The 21363-nt window shown below is 36.5% G+C and overlaps 6 protein-coding genes and 1 long non-coding RNA gene across 13 annotated transcripts; 2 read left to right on the forward strand and 5 right to left on the reverse strand.

The window, feature by feature from the left end:
* Positions 1-18: 18 nt before the first annotated feature.
* OTP84 (Tetratricopeptide repeat (TPR)-like superfamily protein) lies at positions 19-2950 on the reverse strand. Its single transcript, NM_115603.4, has one exon. The coding sequence runs from the start codon at positions 2863-2865 to the stop codon at positions 193-195; it is 2673 nt and encodes an 890-aa protein (NP_191302.2). The 5' UTR covers positions 2866-2950; the 3' UTR covers positions 19-192.
* A 157-nt stretch (positions 2951-3107) lies between these two features.
* AT3G57440 (uncharacterized protein) lies at positions 3108-5137 on the forward strand. Of its 2 annotated transcripts, NM_115604.4 has the most exons (5): positions 3108-3282; positions 3395-3593; positions 3998-4359; positions 4541-4607; positions 4703-5137. In NM_115604.4, exons 1-5 carry the CDS (start codon positions 3194-3196, stop codon positions 4709-4711), a joined length of 726 nt encoding a protein of 241 aa, NP_191303.2. In that variant the 5' UTR covers positions 3108-3193; the 3' UTR covers positions 4712-5137. The 2 variants fall into 2 exon arrangements, with proteins under 2 accessions (NP_191303.2, NP_001326812.1); NM_001339867.1 differs by having other exon boundaries at positions 4541-5137.
* Positions 5138-5507: 370 nt separating this feature from the next.
* Positions 5508-7225, forward strand: AT3G57450 (uncharacterized protein). Its single transcript, NM_001339868.1, has one exon. The coding sequence runs from the start codon at positions 6490-6492 to the stop codon at positions 6778-6780; it is 291 nt and encodes a 96-aa protein (NP_001319780.1). The 5' UTR covers positions 5508-6489; the 3' UTR covers positions 6781-7225.
* A 222-nt stretch (positions 7226-7447) lies between these two features.
* Positions 7448-10289, reverse strand: AT3G57460 (catalytic/ metal ion binding / metalloendopeptidase/ zinc ion binding protein). Its single transcript, NM_001339869.1, has 9 exons — positions 9746-10289; positions 9553-9645; positions 9333-9418; positions 9140-9226; positions 8734-8823; positions 8553-8649; positions 8372-8433; positions 8183-8287; positions 7448-7793 (listed from the first exon to the last, which is right to left on the reverse strand). Exons 3-9 carry the CDS (start codon positions 9411-9413, stop codon positions 7548-7550), a joined length of 768 nt encoding a protein of 255 aa, NP_001319781.1. The 5' UTR covers positions 9414-9418; positions 9553-9645; positions 9746-10289; the 3' UTR covers positions 7448-7547.
* Positions 10290-11885: 1596 nt separating this feature from the next.
* Positions 11886-12212, reverse strand: AT3G08935. Its single transcript, NR_141496.1, has one exon. It is a non-coding gene; the product is annotated as an other RNA (long non-coding RNA).
* Positions 12213-12655: 443 nt separating this feature from the next.
* AT3G57465 (zinc-metallopeptidase, peroxisomal protein) lies at positions 12656-13493 on the reverse strand. The gene is made up of 3 exons (NM_001339870.1): positions 13242-13493; positions 13060-13121; positions 12656-12974 (listed from the first exon to the last, which is right to left on the reverse strand). The coding sequence occupies exons 1-3, from the start codon at positions 13261-13263 to the stop codon at positions 12756-12758; spliced, it is 303 nt and encodes a 100-aa protein (NP_001327018.1). The 5' UTR covers positions 13264-13493; the 3' UTR covers positions 12656-12755.
* A 117-nt stretch (positions 13494-13610) lies between these two features.
* On the reverse strand, positions 13611-20479 carry AT3G57470 (Insulinase (Peptidase family M16) family protein). Of its 6 annotated transcripts, none has more exons than NM_001339871.1 (26): positions 20205-20479; positions 20054-20129; positions 19800-19867; positions 19587-19678; positions 19421-19494; positions 19298-19341; positions 19080-19131; positions 18822-18944; positions 18599-18711; positions 18324-18486; positions 17853-17945; positions 17657-17742; positions 17480-17566; positions 17131-17234; positions 16751-16853; positions 16514-16609; positions 16227-16416; positions 15822-15883; positions 15633-15737; positions 15270-15471; positions 14974-15182; positions 14700-14824; positions 14573-14624; positions 14398-14484; positions 14195-14317; positions 13611-14117 (listed from the first exon to the last, which is right to left on the reverse strand). In NM_001339871.1, the coding sequence occupies exons 1-26, from the start codon at positions 20346-20348 to the stop codon at positions 13890-13892; spliced, it is 2901 nt and encodes a 966-aa protein (NP_001319782.1). In that variant the 5' UTR covers positions 20349-20479; the 3' UTR covers positions 13611-13889. The 6 variants fall into 6 exon arrangements, with proteins under 6 accessions (NP_001319782.1, NP_001326452.1, NP_001326451.1 ...); NM_001339872.1 differs by having other exon boundaries at positions 19962-20129; NM_001339873.1 differs by having other exon boundaries at positions 13612-14117; positions 14195-14295; positions 19962-20129.
* Positions 20480-21363: the final 884 nt, after the last annotated feature.

The raw sequence follows: 21363 nt of genomic DNA on the forward strand, positions 1-21363 counted from the left end.
AAGGCTGATTAGTTTATTAAATTATCTAATTTATTTTCTTAATGACTACAGAGACCAATAAGTACATTTAATACTAATAATTTTGTTAAGATCAGTGTGTTCAACTGTGTGTTATACTGTATAACTTATACAAGAATCAACACTTACAAGATATACAATGAAGAAAAAAGAGAGTTTTATGGAGCTTATCTTTCACCAATAGTCTCCACAGGAGCAAGTTCCATTCTTGAAACGATGAAACCTCCTAACATCTCTCAAGATGATTTCTCTATCAACAATCTTTGAGATAAACTTGGTTGCAAGATGACAATCATTACAAACCCTGAGGTTTTTAGCCACCCTAATAATTGTACCGGGTGATGTGTTAAGTATCCCAAACGCAATTGCTAGCTTCTCACTGTGTCCACAAAGCAGAATCTCTTTTTCATCTTCCTCTACATTGTGGAGTACACAAGATGTGTCAGGTACATATCCTTCTTTTCTCATTCTCTCCCACAATGTCTCGAGATATCCACTGAGCTTTTCGCTTTGCGGGTGAGATGAGTCACCGGCTACAAATTTATGTACTTCATCGCCATGCTCAATCCAGCTACATCCAGGTTCTTTTCTCACGCCTTGCTCTTTCATATTTCTTCTTACCTCTGTTGCTTTATCCCAGAGGCCTGCTGATGAATAAATATTGGCAAGTAACACATAGTGACTAGCTACATTTGGTTCCAGTTGAATGAGATTTTGAGCAGCAATTTCTCCAATTTCTAGGTTATTGTGAATCCGACTGGCACCAAGGAGGCTACTCCATGCTCCAGCTTTGTTGAAATCACGAGGCATCATATTCATGAGTTGATATGCTTCTTTAATTCTACCAGCCCTTCCAAGCAAATCTACAACACAAGCATAATGATCTGAGCTTGGTTCAACCCCGTAGTCGGGTTTCATAACATAGAATATCCTTAATCCTTCATCCACCATGCCTGAGTGGCTACAAGCTGCAAATACTGAGATGAATGTAACCTCGTTTGGTTTTACTCCCTGAACCATCATCATTCTTAGCAGATCTATGGCTTCTTGACCGTTTCCATGCATCCCGTAAGCCATTATAATCACATTCCAAGTAATAACATTTTTTTGTGGAATCTGATCAAACACTTTTCTCGACATCTGTAGGCACCCGCATTTTGCGTACATGTCAACTAAAGCGCTTCCGACAGCCACATCAGTTGCCAAATTGTTCTTGATGGCATAAGCATGAATTTCTTTTCCTTTTGCTAATGCTGATAGTGCAGCACAACTGGGAAGGATTGTCATCAGAGTGATGGAATTAGGTTTAAGACTAACTCGGCTAGCCCCCTTGCTCACTTTTCTTTCAAGGTTTTGCATCTTGTGTAGCAGGAGAAGTGCGTCCTCATGGTGTTCTGAGAATACATAACCCGTAATCATCGTGTTCCACGTAACTAAATCTCTATCTTCCATTTTACCGAATATCCGCATGGCGATATCGATCTTTCCCAGCCTAGAATACATATCCATCAGTGTATTCTGCACAAACCTGTCTCTATCTAAACCTCTCTTCACAACAAATCCATGGATAGCTTCCTTTCTAGAGAACGCACCAGAACGGACACAAGCAGGAACAACACCTGCCATTGTGGTAGAGTTAGCCAGAAGCCCAGCACTTTCTTCCATTCCAATGAAAAGCAACAACGCTTCCTTGTCATGCTCATTCTGGGAATACCCAGCGATCATAGCATTCCACAGACCAATCTTTCTATCAAACATTCCATCAAATACTCGACGACCACTCAACACTTGCTTGCAATTGCAATACATGTCAACCAAAGCACTACCAACAAAGGAATTCTCATCCAAAGAGCCATTTTTCAAAGCATAAGCATGCAATTCTTTCCCTGTGCGAAGCATCTCCAAGTGTGAACAAGCAGGAAGAACACTTGAAATAGTGAACTCATCTGGTTCAACACCTTCAAGCACCATTTCACGCAAATATTCCAATGCTTCAAGCAACTGCTCGTTCTGACATAACGAGCTCAACACAGTGTTCCATGTGACCAAGTCACGGCCTCCAAAAGAACCAAGTAAGACTTTAGAAGATGCTAATTTTCCCAGTTTACCATACATAGCCACCAATGTGTTGATTATAAACGAATTCAATTCACCCTTTCTCAAACCATAGGCGTGAACCTGCTTACCCATCATTAATCCCTCAGGCATAGGCAAATTCGAACAAGCAGTAACCACACTCACCAAGGTAAACGAACTAGGTTCCACATTTTCATCCAACATACACCGAAATGCCTCTAACGCCATTTCCCACTTCTCAAAACTACACAAAGAAGAAATTAAAGAATTCCAAGAGACTTGGTTTCTCTCAGATATTCTATCGAACACCTTATAGACAGCTCCGAAATCTCCACACTTTCTATACAAATTCACAAGGGTATTAGCCACAGTCACGGAATCCACACCGTACCCAAATTTATACACATGGGCATGAATCTGTTTCCCCAGTTCCATGTCCTGAAGATCTGCTACAGCCTTTAGCAAAGCAGGGAACGCATAATTATCGGGTTTTATACCCAAAACAATCATGTCAACGTAAGTCAAAACAGCTTCACGGAGCAAATTAGATCGAACTTTGGACCGGAGCAAGTCAATCCACCACTCCGGAGAGCGTGATTGAGAGATAAATATTGAAGGTGCGCCAGAAACGGCGGAGGCAACATCTTCGGTTGCAGAGGTTGGTGTGGCGCGAAGAAGATAAGGATGTTTATGGCGGGAAAATGGAAGCAGTTGAGAAGGAAAGGGGAAAATAGACGGGAGAGAGAAGGTGAAGGCAAGAGGACATGACATTAAGATATTTCTCCGAAAATATCTTTATTTGCTTATGAAATCGAGGTTCGTGGAGATTTCTGTTAAACTGTATCAGTAACAGTAATGCGTAGACGAGGCGAGGAAAGACGAAGAAGGAGATAGAGGATTAAATGGGCCATAAGGCCTTTCATGGGCCTAATATATGGGCTCATCAATTTTAATTCCTCTCTAGGCGCTGCAATATAACAGAGTACGAATGAATTCTAGTGAGAGACAGAAAGTGAAATTCAAAAACAAAACAAAATCAGATCATCGCGCCATTCGCAGAAGCTCAGAGAAAAACTTCATTCGGAAGAAGAACTCAGTAATGGCGACGTATCCTTCTGTGATTGAGAGAACCGTTGCTTCGTCTCTTCTTCTCCTTTCCTATGGACCAGTGTTCTTCTCACCTAAAAGGTTCGCAGAACCCAATCTCGTTTCAATTTCTGTGTTAATTTTGAGGCTCGCGGTTTTAGATCTGTGTTATCTTCCTTGTTTGATTATGATTATCGTATTGGGTGATTATTAGGTCGGAATCTGTAGAGGAATCGAGCTATGTGAGGAAGTGGTGTCACGAAGGAAGTTCGAACTTGAGCTTGATGTTGGGATCTAGCGGATCGAGATCTTGTGGCTCGGCTTTGTCCAGCGATGGTTCGTTTGGGATGAGTGAGGATCGCGAATTCAAAATCAATTATACTGGAGATCCGTTTCGTCTCATGAATTTCAAGGTGCGAAACTCTTCTTCTTCACGTCTCTGTTTCAGAGTTTTCTTTTGGTTGTTATCTAGATCTGAATTTGAGCTTAAGAAATTCCAAATTATGAGAAACTTGATTGATTAGTAACTTCTCTTTGTTGATTTATTCCGTTTGAGCTTGATTTTTGAAGTTACTGTTTCGTTCTTCAACCTGAATGATAATCGCTAGCTCTTAGATGTCCCAATTTTCTTTTTACGATTCTGGATTTAGTGATTAGTTTACCAGAAACGGATCGTTTCTGGAATTTGAGATTTTCGAATTTCATGTCGACTCGTTTGCTTTGTTATGCTCTGATTTTAGTAAGAAACATATATTTCAGAGAACAAAACTTTGAGTAGAGAGTGTGAAAATTGATGTTCATTGACTGAATTATGCAGACAGCGAGAAAACGCCGTTCTCAGGTCATTTGGGGATCCTTCAACTTTAAGCCAACACATTTGAAGATGAATCCTGTGTGTGATGTTCTCTCAACATGCTCTGTTGATTCCAAAGATGAGTCATGTTTGTCAACTGGTTCAAGCGAGGTTTCTAGCGTAGAAAGCAGAATCAAAGTCAGGAATCAGAAAAGCAATGAGAAACTTAGAGGAGGAGGGAAGACGATGAAAGAAAGTAGCAGGTCAAGTTCTATTCGCCGTAGAGCCAAAGACATCTTGGAGTTTCTTTCCTCTGAATCTTCTTCAGAAGTTCACATCCGTCAGATTCTTGGCGACAGTCCCGATACCAGCAAAGCTCTCAGAATGTATACTCTTCTTCTCATTCATACAACAGCAACAACACATACACACATTTGTTACAATTTTATCCATGATTTAGGTTTCATTTCTTAGTTAAGCATGCAATACATCTTCAAGCCTCTTATGCATGTTGGGTTTAATGGAAGATAGTTAGAGACTTCTAGTACTGATCAAATCCTGATGCAGGTTGTTGAAGATGGAGGAAGTGAAGAGGTTTGGCACAGGAGGAAGACTTGATCCCTTTATTTACAAGGTATGAAACTTAAAATTGCACATCCTTCATTGTGATATATATTCTAGCAATAAGTACATTTAAATTGATCTTTTTGCCTCCTTATTTTTCTGTAGATTGCATGAAAGATTAAGACATTAATGCTGGAGGCAGGTAACACTTATATCCCCTTTCCCACTATCTAGTTATATACAGTTTGGTTTGATCCTGATATGGGCTATAGGAAAACGTAAACTATAACGGGAATGCGGAAGTTTATATATATAGCTAAGATATAGTATATGGTCTATAAACGTTCGCTTTGTAAGAAGTGGCTCTGTTACATACAGATAAATAACTGAAGTATAACTGAAGTATAACTATATAAAATATAGAAACCGATGTTAGTTTGCATGTGTGAACCTCGGCCTATTGGTTGATTCCTTGTGAGCTGTTAAACACTATTGGTTGATGAATAACTACTTTACTAATCTAAGAAATGTGATTTTGCAAAATATATTTTGAAATCTTCCTAATGGGATAGAGAAAATATAATTAATTACTAATTTCGGATTAATCATTATATTGAAAGAAATAGAGCAAAATAATCAAAATTCATTGGATTATCTTCCACGAATTTTCGGTGCATGATGAATTGCTTATGACATGTGTTATTTTTATCTTATAAAAACTCTAAATTTTAAAGGTTATAAATTTAAATCACTAATTACGGAATAAGTTTACTTTAGTTATTCTACTATATAGTTCAACAAACACTCTGTGAAAAAGTTTTTTAATCAAAGGTTTTAAGATATATCATATATTTAACTATTTAAGCATATCAAATGTGAAAATTGGTCTTAGGTTATGATGTATATCCTTATATAGTAAAAGTATATTAGTCTAAAAATTTAGATTTAAAAAGTGAACTAAAATTTAAAAGCAAGCTGAATTACATAAATCAAGTGACAATTGTAATTTGTTGTGACATTTGTAAGTTCATAATGGTACGTGTCACGCTATGTTAATTAAGTTTGAAATATGAGATGTAAGAAAAAAGTGATCAAAAATTAAGTTCTTTTGGAGCGTTAAGTCCAAAGGTCAATTAGAGCGCAATATCAGTCCAGAAAAGTGGATGAAAAATGTCCATCCATCCATCGAGAAATATGCTTAAAGTAAACGCTTACTTTTCAAGCGACCTTCACGGTATTGCCGCAGTCAAAAATACGCGGCGACTGTTTGGTTGGTATAGTGACGACCCACTCTCACGCGGATTCATTAATTTCCTATCACAAATAAGAAAAAAGAAACGTGAAATTAATTTGTTAAGTAACAAAAACAAAAGGAAAAGGAAACTGACAAGAAACGCTAAAGTGGTTCCTTCCTTGTACTCAAAAAAACGTTAATTTACAGCTCAGAATAAGTTTTTCTGTTTACCGTAATTTCGACCCAATATTTTTACGAATAACAATTTAGTCCAAAACCTCTTTGATATATTGCAATTTAATACCCTAATTAAGTCTTCTTATCTAGTAATTTGGTTTTATTTCCATGACCTACAATATAAGATAATAGTCATTAGTGCTAGATATAAAGACTGAATTAGGGTATATAAGATATATGGAATGCTAAGATTACAAAGAGATAGAGAATCAAAAAAAGGAAAGAATTAAGGGGCAAATATGAAATAATTAAAAACAAGGGAGCCAAAGGAACAATGTAAGAAAAGCAATAAAATTAAAAACAAAACCCTCAAAAAGAAGAAAGCGGAGACTCGTTAGCTTTTTCCTGCCTCCTATAAATTGAACGCGACTTGCAGAACCTTTCCTCATCGTCTCCGTCTCCTCTCTCTCTATCCACGAGAAAGAGCAGAAAAAAAACATATAGAAAAGAAGAATTTAGATACAATAGATTCTTCAAGGAAATGGGGAAATACACGGAGATGTTGGACGTCGGCGTGAGAATCGCTGCGAGGTTTCATTCACACTGTCCTCAGACGGCTCGTCTTTATTACCATCCTCCATCCGACAACCATCACCATCACGGCGGAGTCAAAGATTTAATCGGAGGTGGTGGGGTTCTTGGGTCAGGTCAAAATTCGACCGGTTTGGTTGGTGGTTTAGGAACCGGAACCGGAACTACTGGTGGTTGCGGTATCAAATCTTCTCAAGTGTATGATGACGCTAGAGATCTCTTGTTATTCTCTGTTGTTTGATTTAATTTATTTGACGAACACAAAAAATTATTATAATTTTTTTGGTTGGTGTTGGAGAGAGATTTCATGAGCGTTTGGTTGTGTTTTCAATTATTATTGAGAAAATTGTATGTTCTTGAGAGGATTTGTGATACTATTTAATCATCTCTGGATTCCAAAAATTTCTGGGGATTATTGGATGTTGATGAGAAATTAATTTGATTCATTATTTTTGTTTGACTTCGTTCGGATTTAGGTTGCCGCATCTTTGGTTTAAACCCTAAATTTATTGTCGAAGACTTTTACCCTTTGGGGCCATATTAAATTCCTTGCCTACGGCTGCAACTTGATTATGAGCTGTATAATCTTTTAAATTATCTGCAAATCTGCAATCTATTATTATAATAGTGGGATTCTTAAGAACATATCAACAATTAGATCAAAGATATCATTCGTTGAACCACACCCAAACTTTCTGGAGCTATCAGCATCTTCGCTGTCACAATGGTTAAACAAATAATACTCAAGAACTCATATTAAACAAAATTATTAAAGATTTCACAATTCAACAACTGATCCAAAAAGATCTGGTAGGTTCGACAATTCCACAGTTTAACAATTAAAGTAGGTAAAAAGTCTTTATTATTTAGTTTGTTCGACAATAGCTACAATCATCAAAGTTTACACGATAAAACTCTGTTTTCTAATACAGATTCTAGTATAAAATGTCGTTTGGTATATGAATGAATGTTTGTTTGTGTATATACTTTAAAAGTGTTGGGACCTCATCACAGTTTCAGCTGGCTACATCCTTTCAACGATGCATAAAGAGGTTGAGAGTTTCTGAAACCAACAATGTCTTCGATCTCTATGGATGTTGATACGACTTTGTCTTTGTCAGATGACATTTCCTTTAAATGTTGGTTTCCGTAAACGCATACACTCAGCGATTTCCTCTTTGGTGCGCCAACTTTTGTGTATTCGTCAAAGAAATTGATCAATTCTTCCTTCTTTAGCTCTCTCAGTACAGTCACCTAACCACAAGACATACCCAAATAAGCTCTGTTATTGGCTTCAACTATCCAAAAAGATAGACTAACGAAATTTGCATCATGGAAGTAACTAGTAAGAGGTTCTTCAGAGATAGATAGCTAGGAAAATATAGATATTATTTGCAGTTTGTCTATTACCTCTGCATCTATGCGGTTGAATTTGAGTGTGCCGTCTGGAATTTGTAATTTTGGAATGCCTTTATAACCGTTTCCTATTACAGGATAGGGAAGCAGAAACATATGGATTCAATAAATCTGTTATCAAGGCTTATTGCATGTAGTGAGAAAGTCAATATCTACCCATGTACAAACCGTAAAATGAAGAGTCGTGCTATTTTAGAAAGAAAGACGAAGTCTATTAACAAGTATACCTTGACAACGGAAAACCTGTCAGGTTTAACTTGGAAGTTTGCCATCTTTTGAATGACAGCTTCAAGCAAGATCCTCAATTTGTGATTAAAGCCAGTAAGAGAGAGCTGGAAATGAGAAACTGTTAGTCAAACATGAAACTCATTGAGAAAATTACACAAGGAAACGTCAGCATCCTTGTTCAAACACACCTCAAAACCATTGTCCGAAAGACTTAATCCATAGTGAAGACGAGCAGCCTGAGCATAATAAGCTGAAACATACAAGTACAGATTGATGGAACAATTTTCATGATATAGTAAGAAACTAGGAAGGCTAAACACCTTACTCTAGTTTTTATTGTATCAATTGCTTTAAATTGTTCTTTCTTACCATATTCATTCAAATAGTCCACCAGCAACCAAACAGAACTGTTTGAAAGAACTACAGTGGCGGGAGAGCTGACTGCAAGGGGGCAGTTAAAATCCATCTTGAATCAAACAGAAAATAGCAGAGGAAAATAAACATGCAAGTATAATCAGAACTTGAGGAAATTAATACATCAAAAGCCAACCTGAATGGTGAATTTGATTATCTTCTCAGCAGTGTTATACCATGGCTCAACCTTGTCAGTTTGCCCTTCGTATTTGATTCCCAAAAGATTCTACATATATAATGGCATTAGATTCTGCAACAGGACAATCCTACTTTGCCATAATCCCCTAAGCAGGTCAGGATTTCAATGCTTGAACTACTATGGGAATTATGATTAAATAGAGATCACATGGCCCATAGAATAAACATTACGCTTGGTGAACACCTATGACTTAATCAGAAATTTAGATACATTTGGTCATGGATTGCTTTTGAGAAGGGATGCATTCCAGGAACAGATACCTACCGAACCTTAAATTGAAATAAGAAGCTTAGATGATAGAAAAATATGAGAAGTCGATTGAACAGCTGAAAGAAAGTATTACCGTCATGTTTGATGAAATATTCACTGCATAGGAAATTGGGTCTATTTTGGCTTGATAATGAAACTCTGCCTCAAAAATAGCTGAGAGCTTCAACAAAAATAAAAGATGTATCAAGCTCTTTAAATACACTGAATCAATAGGAATACTAACGCAAGATTATAAGCGCAACAGTAAAACCTAATATTACAAATACCTCGTCAAAAATCCACTGGGAAACACCAGACTGTTGTAAAAGCTTAATTTGTCTGAACAACAACCCTAAAATATCTTTCATATGCTCTGTATAACAAGCAAGAAACAAATCAAACCAAAATCCAGAAAATAACATTGCACTGACTAAACATCAAGCACACCAAGACCACTCATTCAACATAAGAATATTAAAACAAACAAGAAAGAATATAGAAACCCACCATGGCAAGCATCAGTAAGATTAATCGAAACATTGAAGAAAGAATACTCTACAGTCCAGTCTGGTTCGCCAGCATACAGTCCCGTTGCCCAACCTGTGCAAGTATTAGCAATAATTCAGCTAACTATTAGATGTAAAACTACTAGGTAAACTCTGCCAAAACATTTATTAGTTTGGCACCAAAGAAAACGTACCCAAGATTTTCAACGCAAGAAACAAACTTCCTTTGCCTTCATGACCAATTAGATGACCAACGTACGTGCATGGGCTTCTTCATAATGATGGATGCTAGGAGTCACAGGCCACGAAACAGTAAGATTATGACCCTGCTTTATAGGAACAGCCTTCACAAGAACCTAGTACCAGTATAAAAACACAACCACCAAAGAGAAGAGAAGCACTAAACTGATCTACATTTATAGAAAAAAAGAAATGAGCTAGGCCTTCCAATCCGTCCGGGTCCGAGAACGACCCAACGCTAACGTTCATTGAAGCAGCACACTAAAAAGCAAAAAAGGCAAAGAAGGAATCGTCATGATTTTTATCATCAGTAAAACTAGAACAAGGTCTCTGGGTCTCTGGGTCGCTGATTAACAACACCTCGAGCGAATTTTTGAGTACAATCCTCCTATACTCTCTCTTGTCCGTACGTGCCTTTAGTATCACGCCACATTCACCAGACGCCGCCGCGGCGTTCTCAATCGCCATCGCTGTTGGATTACTTTAGCTGAATCTTTTGCTATATAATCCAAATAACGTCTTTCTTTTTCTTTTTCTAAACTTCAGAAAGGGACTAAGGGAGAGGGAGGGGAGCTGACAAGAAATTACTGGTGTGTTATATAAGTCTACGTCTGACTCATTATCAACGGTCTATATTTCCCCAAGTGATACTGATACAGATCCAACGGCGATAGCTGAAGTCTCCGCTGGGTCTTCGCTCGCATATGTCCAAGACTTGTTGACCCACGTGGTCAATGCCAACGTTGGTTTATACTTTTTTTTTTTGACAAAATAAAATCATACAGATTTAGACTTCAATTTATGCCATAAGTTTTCATCACATAATAATTGTAGAATCCTTAATTCTAAGAATCTCATTTCAGTTATGATTTGATTATTCTTTTTATTAATTACAAATTGCAAATTTGTCATAATGTTTTCCTTGAAAAGTCTTAATAAAGTGGTAATTTGACTCTCTCTTTTTTTTCTCTATGTGATTTTATATCATAGGTGTTAAGGTTGTGTTGTGTTGATCTCTTAGTAAAACTTATATAGAAACTCTAGTCTATCTTGTATTTGTTTTCATGAAGTGATCTAATATATTTGTTTGTATCGATTCCTCGTTAAATATGTGTAATCTCTATATTGTTTATTAAACTTCCATATTTAAAATTTTAATATATGGTCTTTCTGGATGGATTTAAAAAATTGTGTAAATTTGGTTCCACGATTTATTTATAATTAAATATCTTAAAAGCTCTATTTTCTAACAAACCAGATGAATAAAAGTTCATATTTTGGTATATGATTGTGTGTATATATCTATGAAAACTCCAGTTTAGTTTTTCCACAGTTTACTTATACATGCTGATACTATTGAATATAAGTACTGTGAATCTGTGATTCAATAACTCCAAGTCTCCTGTGCATGTATTCTAAATTGTGTGATAGAAAAAATGAATGAAAATGACCTTTTTGGGTTTCTTTACTTTATTTTCCTTACTTAAAGTATTGGCCCAATAAATTGTTCTGAAGCAGTAGCCTAATAACACGTAAGAGTAGAGAAAAATTGTGTTGGTGATTAGTGATTTTATTGCAATTGTTCGTTTCTTTATCTCTCTCTTTCTGTCTAGCATATTTAACATCCGATTTAGGGATTGACTATAAAGAGATCAATATTATGATTTTCTTATGAAGATTCTTCCTTTGGAACTGATATTCTTTGATCTCTGTGTGTTTAGCATATTATCATCCGATTTAGGAATTGATTATATATGTTTATTTTTTTCGTAAGAGCAGTTAATTACAATTAGAGATTCAGTCATGGTGGTTGCGGTAGCAAGATATGTGAAATCGTTGTGGTCAACTCGTGCGGGTGTTAGAGCATCTACATTACATAGATATAAGAGGATGTCTTCAATTTAAAGACACAGACCTTTTTATTTTATTCATTTAATATCTATAAACACTCATATTACTTGTGCAATGGAGGTGGCTTTACACCATCCACATTGGATATTTTAGGGTAGATGTCTTCCCTCCAAAATATAATTATTCAAATGTTTGGATGTTTTTAAATGAGAGACATCCTTTTCAAAATGTCTAAATTTGTTTCAATTGAGACATTTTGGGAAAGGGGTCTCTCATTTAAAATCACCCTGCACATTTTAATAATTGAATTAATATGGGAGGACATTTTTGTTAGTTATGCAATGCGGATGATCTTAAATAGCAACTTGCTATTTATTATCAGAGAGCACAACAAGGTTTTAGGACAATTTTTGGGAGGAATGATTATACTGAGAGAGGAGTAATCGGACCTAGATTATTCTAAGAGCATCCTCATAGCATAGCTTTTGATATGTGTCTTTAGTATAGATTAATAATAAAATCAAAGACATCTCTTCTTTTTGGTGTCTCAAATGTCTTCCTAGAAACACAAATCAAAAATTAAAGATACTCTTCATTTGTTTTATATTTTTTTACTAGTTTTATATTTAAAGACACCCACAAAAAAATGACCAATGTGGGTGCTCTAAAGGGATGTTTTTCTTTTACTAGGTTTTTATATTATTCTCCATAAATGTGTTCCATTAAACTCTTTTAAAAAATCTAGGAGATGATTTATATCCATATGATCGATACTTTGATGTGGATAGGATCTTTTATTATAAGAGTGGGATTCTTAAGAACATATCAACAATTAGAGCACAAACCTATCATTCGTTGAACCACACCCAAAGATTCTGGAGCTAACAGCATCTTCACTCTGTCACAACGGTTAAACAAATAATACTCAAGAACTGATTTGCTATGATTAAACAAAATTGTAATAGATTTCACAATTCAACAACTGAGCCAAAAAGATCTGTTAGGTTCAACAATTCCACAATTTGACAATTGAAGTAGGTAAAAAGTCTTTATCAATATCTTTGTCAGACAAAAGCTACAATCAACAGAGCTTAAACGATAAAACTCTGTTTTCTAATACAGATTCAAGTATAAAATGTCGTTTTGGTATATGAATGTTGTGTTTGTGTATATATCTACAACAGGAATAATGTTGACACCTGCAATATAGCACTCAACAAATGTCCTCGACAACAACATTGGGACGAAATTCGCCAAGTCTTCAGCTTTCAAAAAAGAAAGAGCATCTAGTTTCTCTATCCTCAATTTTTGACTAAAGCCAACAAGAGAGAGCTGGAAATGAGAAACTGTTAGTCAAACATGAAACTCATTGAGAAAATTACACAAGGAAACGTCAGCATCCTTGTACAAAACACACCTCAAAACCATTGTCCGAAAGACTTAATCTATAGTGAAGACCAGCAACCTGAGCATAATAAGCTGAAACATAGAAGTACAGTTGATAAACAGTTTTCTGATATAATAACAAACTACGAAGGCTTATCACCTTACTCTAGTTTTATTTCGTTCTTCAGAATAACATATTTTAACTTGTCTTACAAGAAACGCATAAGAGATACATTATAAAGCAGCAGACTCGTCATCTCGATAATCAAAGTGAGTACTGAAATTTTGTAACAGTTATCCAATTTGAAGAGAGCTATAAGGAACTCCCAGCAGAACAATAACATTTTAGGTGAGACAACTTTGGAGACGAGAAGAAATTATCTACGTCTGACTAATATCAACGGCGTATGTTTTCCCAAGTAATAATGATTCAACGGCGATTACTTGGGTCTTCGCTAGGCTGGGTCTTGGGTCTCTTAGCTAGTATTAATGTATTTATCAATTATGGTCCAACAACGTTCTTTCCTTTTCTCTCTAATCTAGTGTCACTATCCAGTGTGGTTAGAGTCTGACTATGATCAACGGTGTATATTTTCCCAATTCTTGATACACTTTTGGTCAACAAAGCCAAGTTGCCAACTCGACCGTTGAATTGTTGTGTAAGTTTATGAAATAGGGACCTAAAAAGTAGAATATATGAAAGTTAAGTATATTGAATAACTATGACATAGATTATCATCCAAATTTTTTTTGAATATATGATGCCAAGTTTAGCTATTTAAATATGACAAAAGTCTGTTGATTCGCTTTGGCATTTGTGTGTTTGTATTCCCTGTTTACCGGAATAGAGTTGGGACCTCCTCATAGTTTCAACGACCCGTAAAGAGGTTGAGACTTTCTGAAACAGACAATGTCTTCGATTTCTATGGATGTTGATGGAATCTTGTCTTTGTCATTTCGCATTTCCTTCAAATGTTGGTTTCCGTAAACGCATATGCTCAACGATTTCTTATTTGGTGCGTCAACCTTTATGTATTCGTCAAAGAAATCTATCCATTCGTCCTTCTTTAGCAGTCTCAGTGCAGCCACCTAAACCCCAACATTGAGGTTCTTAAATAGGAGATTACTAGAAAGAAGTTGGAAAAAGGAAGAGTTTTGTCTATTACCTCTGCATCTATGCGGTTGAATTTGAGTGTCCCGGTTTGAATCTCTGCCCAGTAAAACCAGGATTCCTCATCCAAGTTCTTGTCCTTTTCAAGCTTCATATCTATCAAATTTGTTACATTGCTCTGAGGAGAAAAGTCATGTCCGATAGTACATCAATGTTTATCTCAAGCAAATCAAATATCATCTAGCTTGTGTCTCTAACCTTGAATTCTTCATCGCTCATATTGTAAAATTTACTCTCCAGGTCCTTTAGTAGTGACTCAACTCTCGAATCAATATGTCCTGGACCCTATTAACGATAAACTCAAAACCAATTAAAGAGATCTGCATTGATTATGCAAAGTCTTGAGTGGTAGAGAGGCAATACAAGTCGGTACCTTAACTGAAGACTGGATAATGAATTGTACACCATAGACGCCAGAATCGTTGCTGTGTTGAAGAAAAGTGGTTATGCATCAAACATAACTCAGTAAATATTCAAACACACGAGAAACTCCTATGTACCTCAGAGAAAGTGAGGTGATGTAGCCAAGTTGCTCAATCGTTCTAAGCTGGTGAAACGTGTCTTGTTTTGCAATTAGTTCGAAAAGCTGAAGTTTACTATTCATGGAAAACTCATCTTTATGAACCTGTTCATGGTAAACCAATTTTCATTACCAAGAACATGAAGGTCAATAAGAAGAAGAACTCGCAAAGAGTCCAAGTAACAAGATCTACAAGAAAAGCTTTATAAGACTTTAGTTCGAAGTCTATCCTACTCATCTTGTCACAACTATACCTGAATATAATGCACTAGGGCAGAATTTTCATCACTGGAGTTTGAACCTTCCTGATAGTAAAAGTGTTTCATTCCTGTTCCGAGCTCTGTAACCCTATTTGTCAGGAACTGGGATGGAAATAACGGACGACAAATAGGTTTTGAGTCGGTAAAAAGAACATCTTCAATATGCTTGACCATTGACTCAGCTTCGTCCTTCTCAACATTCCCTGGAATGAGACACCACAAGGGCTATAAGAAAAGGAAAAAGATAAGAGACCAGATACAATCATACAGTAGGGATAATGTTGATATACCTGCTATATAGCACTCAACAAATGTCCTTGATAATAGCATCGGAACGAAATTAGCCAAGTCTTCAGCTTCCAAATGAGAAAGAGCATCTAGTTCCTCTGTCCAAGGCCAAATCTGATCTTGTAATACTAGTGAGCAGTAATTCGTTGCTTGTTCATGTGGTTGTTGGAATTTGTTATTTTGGTATGCCTTTGTGACTGTTTCCTATTACAGGACAGGGGAGCAGAAAAAATGGAGTAGGTACATCAGTTCACAGGGCTTGTTGGATGTAGGGAGGAAGTTGGCAATATCTTACCACGTACAGACCTTATAAAGAAGCGTCGTGGTAATTTTAAAAGAGGGGCGATGTCTATTAACAAGGTTACCTTGATAACGGAAAACCTGTCAGGTTTAACTTCGAATTTTGCTATCTTTTGAATGACAGCTTCCAGCAAGATCCTCAATTTGTGATTAAAGCCAGCAAGAGAGAGCTGGAAATGAGAAACTGTAAGTCAAACATGAAACTCATTGAGAAAAATACACAAGGAAATCTCAGCATCCTTATACAAACCCACCTCAAAGCCATTGTCCGAAAGACTTAATCCATAGTCAAGACCAGCAGCCTGAGCATAATAAGCTGAAACATAGTCAAGATTGATGAGAGCTACAGTATAAAGAAAAATAAGAGATCCAATATAAAGCAGCAGACTCGTCATCTTGATAATCGAAATGATACTGATATAGTAAAAAACGTTATGTGAATTGAAGAGAGCTAGAAGGAATTCCCAGCAGAACTACCACATGAAAGCATATCGTATGAGACAACTTTGAAAATTTCCCCTAAATTTTACTTGAAAATCGACCTTTGCTTTCAGAGCCTTAGTTCCACATACTTAGCATACAATTTTCTTGAATGATATCAAGAAAAAGCCGTAGTTGATAGAGAAATGACTGAAAGACGTCTAGCTAACAAACCTTACCATATTCATTCAAATAGTCCACTAGCAACCAAACAAAAATATCTGAAAGAACCGCAGCGTCGGGAGAGCTGACTGCAAGGGGGCAGTTAAAATCCATCTTAACGTATGCCTTTGGTTTGAAGAACTTTGTGTCAGGCTTATACCACAATCTTGAGTATGATGTCTTTCTCAGCAAAACAGGAAAGATATCCTGTTCCAGAACTTAATTACGTGACATAAGCTTACTGCTTCAAACATTAGAATTTGAAAGACAGTTGTAAATTGTAACTAGAGTGATGGAACTGAACCTTATCCTTTAAATCCTTTAATGAAAAATCCGTAGGAATGAAGACATTAGGTGTTGGTAGAAGCAGGTTTACATCAGGGGCTGACTGCATCCACTCCTGTAATTGTTAAACACAAATTAAAATTTTCCTCCAGAGAAACGGAAAAATATTGAATCAAACAGAATATAAATTCATGCAGAGGAAAATAAACATGCAAGTATAACGGATCTTTAAGAAATTAATACATTAAAAGCCAACCTGAATGGTGAATTTGGTTATCTTCTCAAGTGAATAAGCAGTGTTATACCATGGCTCAACCTTGTCAGTTTGCCCTTCAAATTTATTTGACTCCCAAAAGATTCTACAAATATAATGGCATTAGATTCTGCAACAAGAAAAGCTTACTAGGCCGTAAGCAGTCAGGATTCAATGCTTGAACTACATGTAAATTGTATGAACATAACACATTGGGGACTGAGGGCTGCTTAAAGTAAACCGCCAAAATACCAATGGAAATTTTGCATAAAATAGAGATCATATGGCCAATGCAAAGTTAGCTTGGTGAAAACCTATGTAGTTTACAAGACATTTAGAATATAGTAGGCAGCAAGGCATGCATTCCAGGAACAGAGACTTACCGAACATTATTGGGAGAAAGCTCATCGAGAACCTTTTGCACAATAGCTGGATTAAATTTCGAAGGCAGTGATGATCCTACCAGCCAATGCTTGGTTGGATATATCTGAAGCATAATTGCAAAAGGACACAGAAGAGTTTTTCAAAAAAAGGAAATATGTCTAGCCAAGAAACCGAGTTTCCTATCTTCATCCACAGAGATCAAACTCCATATGGGTGAACTAGTAATGCTTGATGAAATTGTAAGAAGTACACATTTATTCTACTTTTTGTTCATCGTAATGGCCACATATATATCAAGCAGAAGCTTACACGATAGGAAAAGTATGATAAGCCGAAAAATACTATTACCTTCATGTTTGAAGAAATATCCACTGCATAAGAAATTGGATCTATTTTGGCTTGATAATGAAATTCTGCCTCACATATAGCTGAGAGCTTCAACAACAATAACAGATGTATAATTAAGAAAACTAGGTAGATTAAAAGCAGACAACAACGCAAGGTGGAACTTAGTAACACCAATACCTCATCAAAAATCCACTGGGAAACACCAGACTGTTGTAAAACCTTAATGTATTCGAACAACAACCCTAAAATATCTTGCATATGCTCTGTATACCATTCAAGAAATCAAACCAAATCCAGAAAATATCAGGTACTGACTAAAACATCAAGCACATAAGAATATTAGAACAAAACATAGAAGAATACAGAAACCCACCATGACCAGCATCAGTAAGATCAATTGAAACATTGAAGAAAGAATATTCCATACTCCAGTCTGCTTCACCAGCATAGAGTCCTGTTGCCCAACCTGTGCAAATATTAGGAAGAATTAAGCAAGACTACTAGATGTCAAACTGCTAATAGCCTTAATGCACACGTCCGCATCAAAAAATTAAGTAAACAAGCATCTGAGCAATAAAACCCTATTCGACAAGAATGAAATTTCCCTAGCCAGCTCCACAAAATCCTCCCATGTTACTGTCTAACCATAAGCTTTTTAGTGGAGCCTATATGACAGGCTAAGAAAGGGCAGAAAATTTCTAGCTACTATCTACAGTTTAAGCAACAAATAACTGTAGTTTCTGAAGCATTTTTCTAAATATCTGCGAGACAACCTAAAACTGTTTGTATATAAACAGCGGGTGAAGAAAAATAAGGAAAATAAAGATCAAGCAAGAAAACCTACCCAAGATTTTTAAGGCATGAAACAGACTTCCTTCGCCTTCATGACCAATTAGATCACCAAGATACCTGCATGGTGCCTCTTCATAATGAGAGATGCTAGGAGTTACAGGCCATGAAACACTAAGCTCGTGACCCTGCATTATAGGAACAGCCTTCACGAGAACCTAAAACCAATGAAAGCCACCACCACAGAAGATACCACTTTAGAAACATTCTAGCATCAATTTCTCTTCGTTTCCTGTAAATGCTAAAGCTAAAATAAGGAGAGGAAAAAACCTGCAAATGGTCTAGAGTACACGGCTGACCAGGAAATCTTGGAATACCCTGGTTGGTGTTTCGAATTCCCTGGAACAACGCTTCCACTAGACCTTGAGTTTTATCAAGATTTTCTGAAGACATCCAGAGCAAAGAGATGTATAAATGTTATATAGAAATAAAAAATACTTTGTTTTCTGAAAGTAATAAAAAATCTGATTTTTGGGTTAGCTCCGAAACGTACCCTTGCCATAAACAACCAGATGCATGATGTTGGCAGAATAGTGTTCGTCATAAAATTTAATTAGTTCACTCCTTGTATCCACTCCATTTTCTTCGGGTCGTACGTGAAGAGTATCCATATTCCCTAAGCAAAAATATCACTCTCTTAGCAGGATATATAAAATTGGGAAGGACGACGGACTTATCTTATACATCACAGCACCAAATCATGTTCCATGAACGCCAGTCAATACCAGATAAAAATAGGTCGAAGATAAACCTGTGCTAAATTTGTGATATGGATGGTCTTCTCTACTTAGATGCTTCTGTAACTATGTCCACGAAAAAGGAAGACAAAATCCAAGTTAGATACTACAAACACATCAACAGACTTGTTTAAAAGAAACCCGTGAAATGCACGCTTCAGTGCCAATAACTAGATGGATAGATATAGTACAATTAACACAGATATTTGTTCTTGAGAGAATGGAAAAATACCTGGGCCATACGCCAAGAGTCAGACAACAAGTTATTCTGATGCTCTGGATAGGAGAACTTGTTAGGAATTTGTTATATAAGCAAATTTCAACAGGAAAGCTACCGAGAAAGTCAAAAGCTAACCAGAGTCGACCGCCTTGATCTCCCTCATGGTGGCATCAGTTGACATCAGTGGCTGGATAAAGAACTGTGCAAACCTGGTCAGGCAATAACATAAAAATCCAACACTGTCAAAAGAAAAATTAGTAAGCAAGAGATAAAAAAAAACAAAAAACAAATGGAAGTCAACCTGTCCAAAGCTTCATAAAAAGAATCAGTGTTGATATCGAAATGGTAGTTTGTATCTTCACTGGAAGTATAAGCATTTGTGCTCCCTCCATGCTACAAAAACAGAATTCCAAAAAGCACATCCCATTTTATTCCTATTAAAGTTACCTTTAACTGAGAAAAAGAAACCGATAAAAGACATCGATTATATTCCAGAGTTAGAGAGAAACACTACCTCTGTGATGTACTTGGAGTAACTATCTTCCTCAGGGTATTTTTCACTTGCATAAAACAGCATATGCTCTGACCCCCGAAAAAACAATAAAAATCACAAGTTATTCACCATGGCCATCAAAATCCACACGACTTCAAATCACAGGAAAGAGTTGATAAATACACTGTTTATAGAGACAGTTTAGACTTTAGCCTCAGCTCAGTGATTGAATCCTGCAATGAAGAATTAAAACGGGAATAATAAATATAAAGTACCAAGGAAATGAGCTAGCCCTTCCAATCCTTCTGGGTCCGTAAACGATCCAACGCTAACGTTCATTGAAGCAGCACACTAGTAGCAGGTAAAACATATATAAATTTTCAGCTCTTCTTTAACAGCAAAATTAAAACAGCAATCGAGCTTTACCTTGTCAGTCTCTGGGTCGCTGATTAACAACACCTCCAGCGAATTCTTCAGAACAATCCTCCGATACTCTCTCTTGTCGGTGCGTGGCTTAAGTATCTCGCCACATTCACCAGACGCCGTCGCGTTCTCCATTCCAACCGCCATCTCCGTTCGATTACTTAGGATTGTTTCGTAGGCTTAGCTCTTATGAATGTCTCTACTAACGTCTTTCTTTTTCTTTTTTTGCTAAGAAGAAGCAAGCAGGAACAATGGAGCTGAGTATAACTTATCCAGTGAGGTACAGTCTACGCAGAACTATTTATCAACCGTGTGTCTATCCTAGGTAAGATCCAACGGTGAGAAAAGTCAAGTCTTCGCTCACAGAAATTATCCAGTGTGATCCAACGGGTCATAACGCAGCATCAACAAAACTTAGCCCACGTGGTCAATGCCATTTGATAATTGTAATTTGTAAAGATCACATCCGGATATATTCAATGAAACTAAATACTAAAATAGAGATTAATTAATTTTAGAAGGATGTGAAGATATTAGTTTTTATATTAAGATGAATGTGTTATATGGATTACTATTCAGGAATGCTTTTGATAATTTGATTATTAGGCTAATTAGTGAAGCGACTATTATCACTTGTCATATTCTATGTACTTTTGAAGGCATCAGTAACAACTGGTTTCTATTTGTCGACATCGTAAGTGTCGAATGTTAGTGCAGTCCCTCTACTGTATATCATCGTAAGTCAAAGATACAGAGAGACACTTTTTCTCTAACTTCTAAACCCTAACTTTATTTTCATGGGTAATTAATATCGTCCGATGCACTGTAACTTTTATTTAACCTACAAACTCTCTCGGGCTTCTTCTCCACAAGGTTGATTCCGAAGGTCAGTGATCATCATCTCTATTTAATTTGGTAATTCTTTTTGTCACAGCACATGTTTGTTTTGGTTTGTCTTTTTACAGTCAAAACATGCAAGGAGCTATAATAGTACAATGTTTCCCAAATTTTTAGGAAATTGCTAATTCTGCGTTGAAGGTAGCACGATATGGGCATAGACGTTTTGTTTTTTTTGGCAACAAGAACAGCCTAAGAAGTGGTTTTGATTATTAGGTTAGCTTGCGAGATCACTATTATCACTTGTCAGATTCTATGGATTTAA

The sequence above is a fragment of the Arabidopsis thaliana genome, chromosome 3, assembly GCF_000001735.4.
Source record: "Arabidopsis thaliana chromosome 3, partial sequence".
Lineage (NCBI taxonomy): Eukaryota > Viridiplantae > Streptophyta > Magnoliopsida > Brassicales > Brassicaceae > Arabidopsis > Arabidopsis thaliana.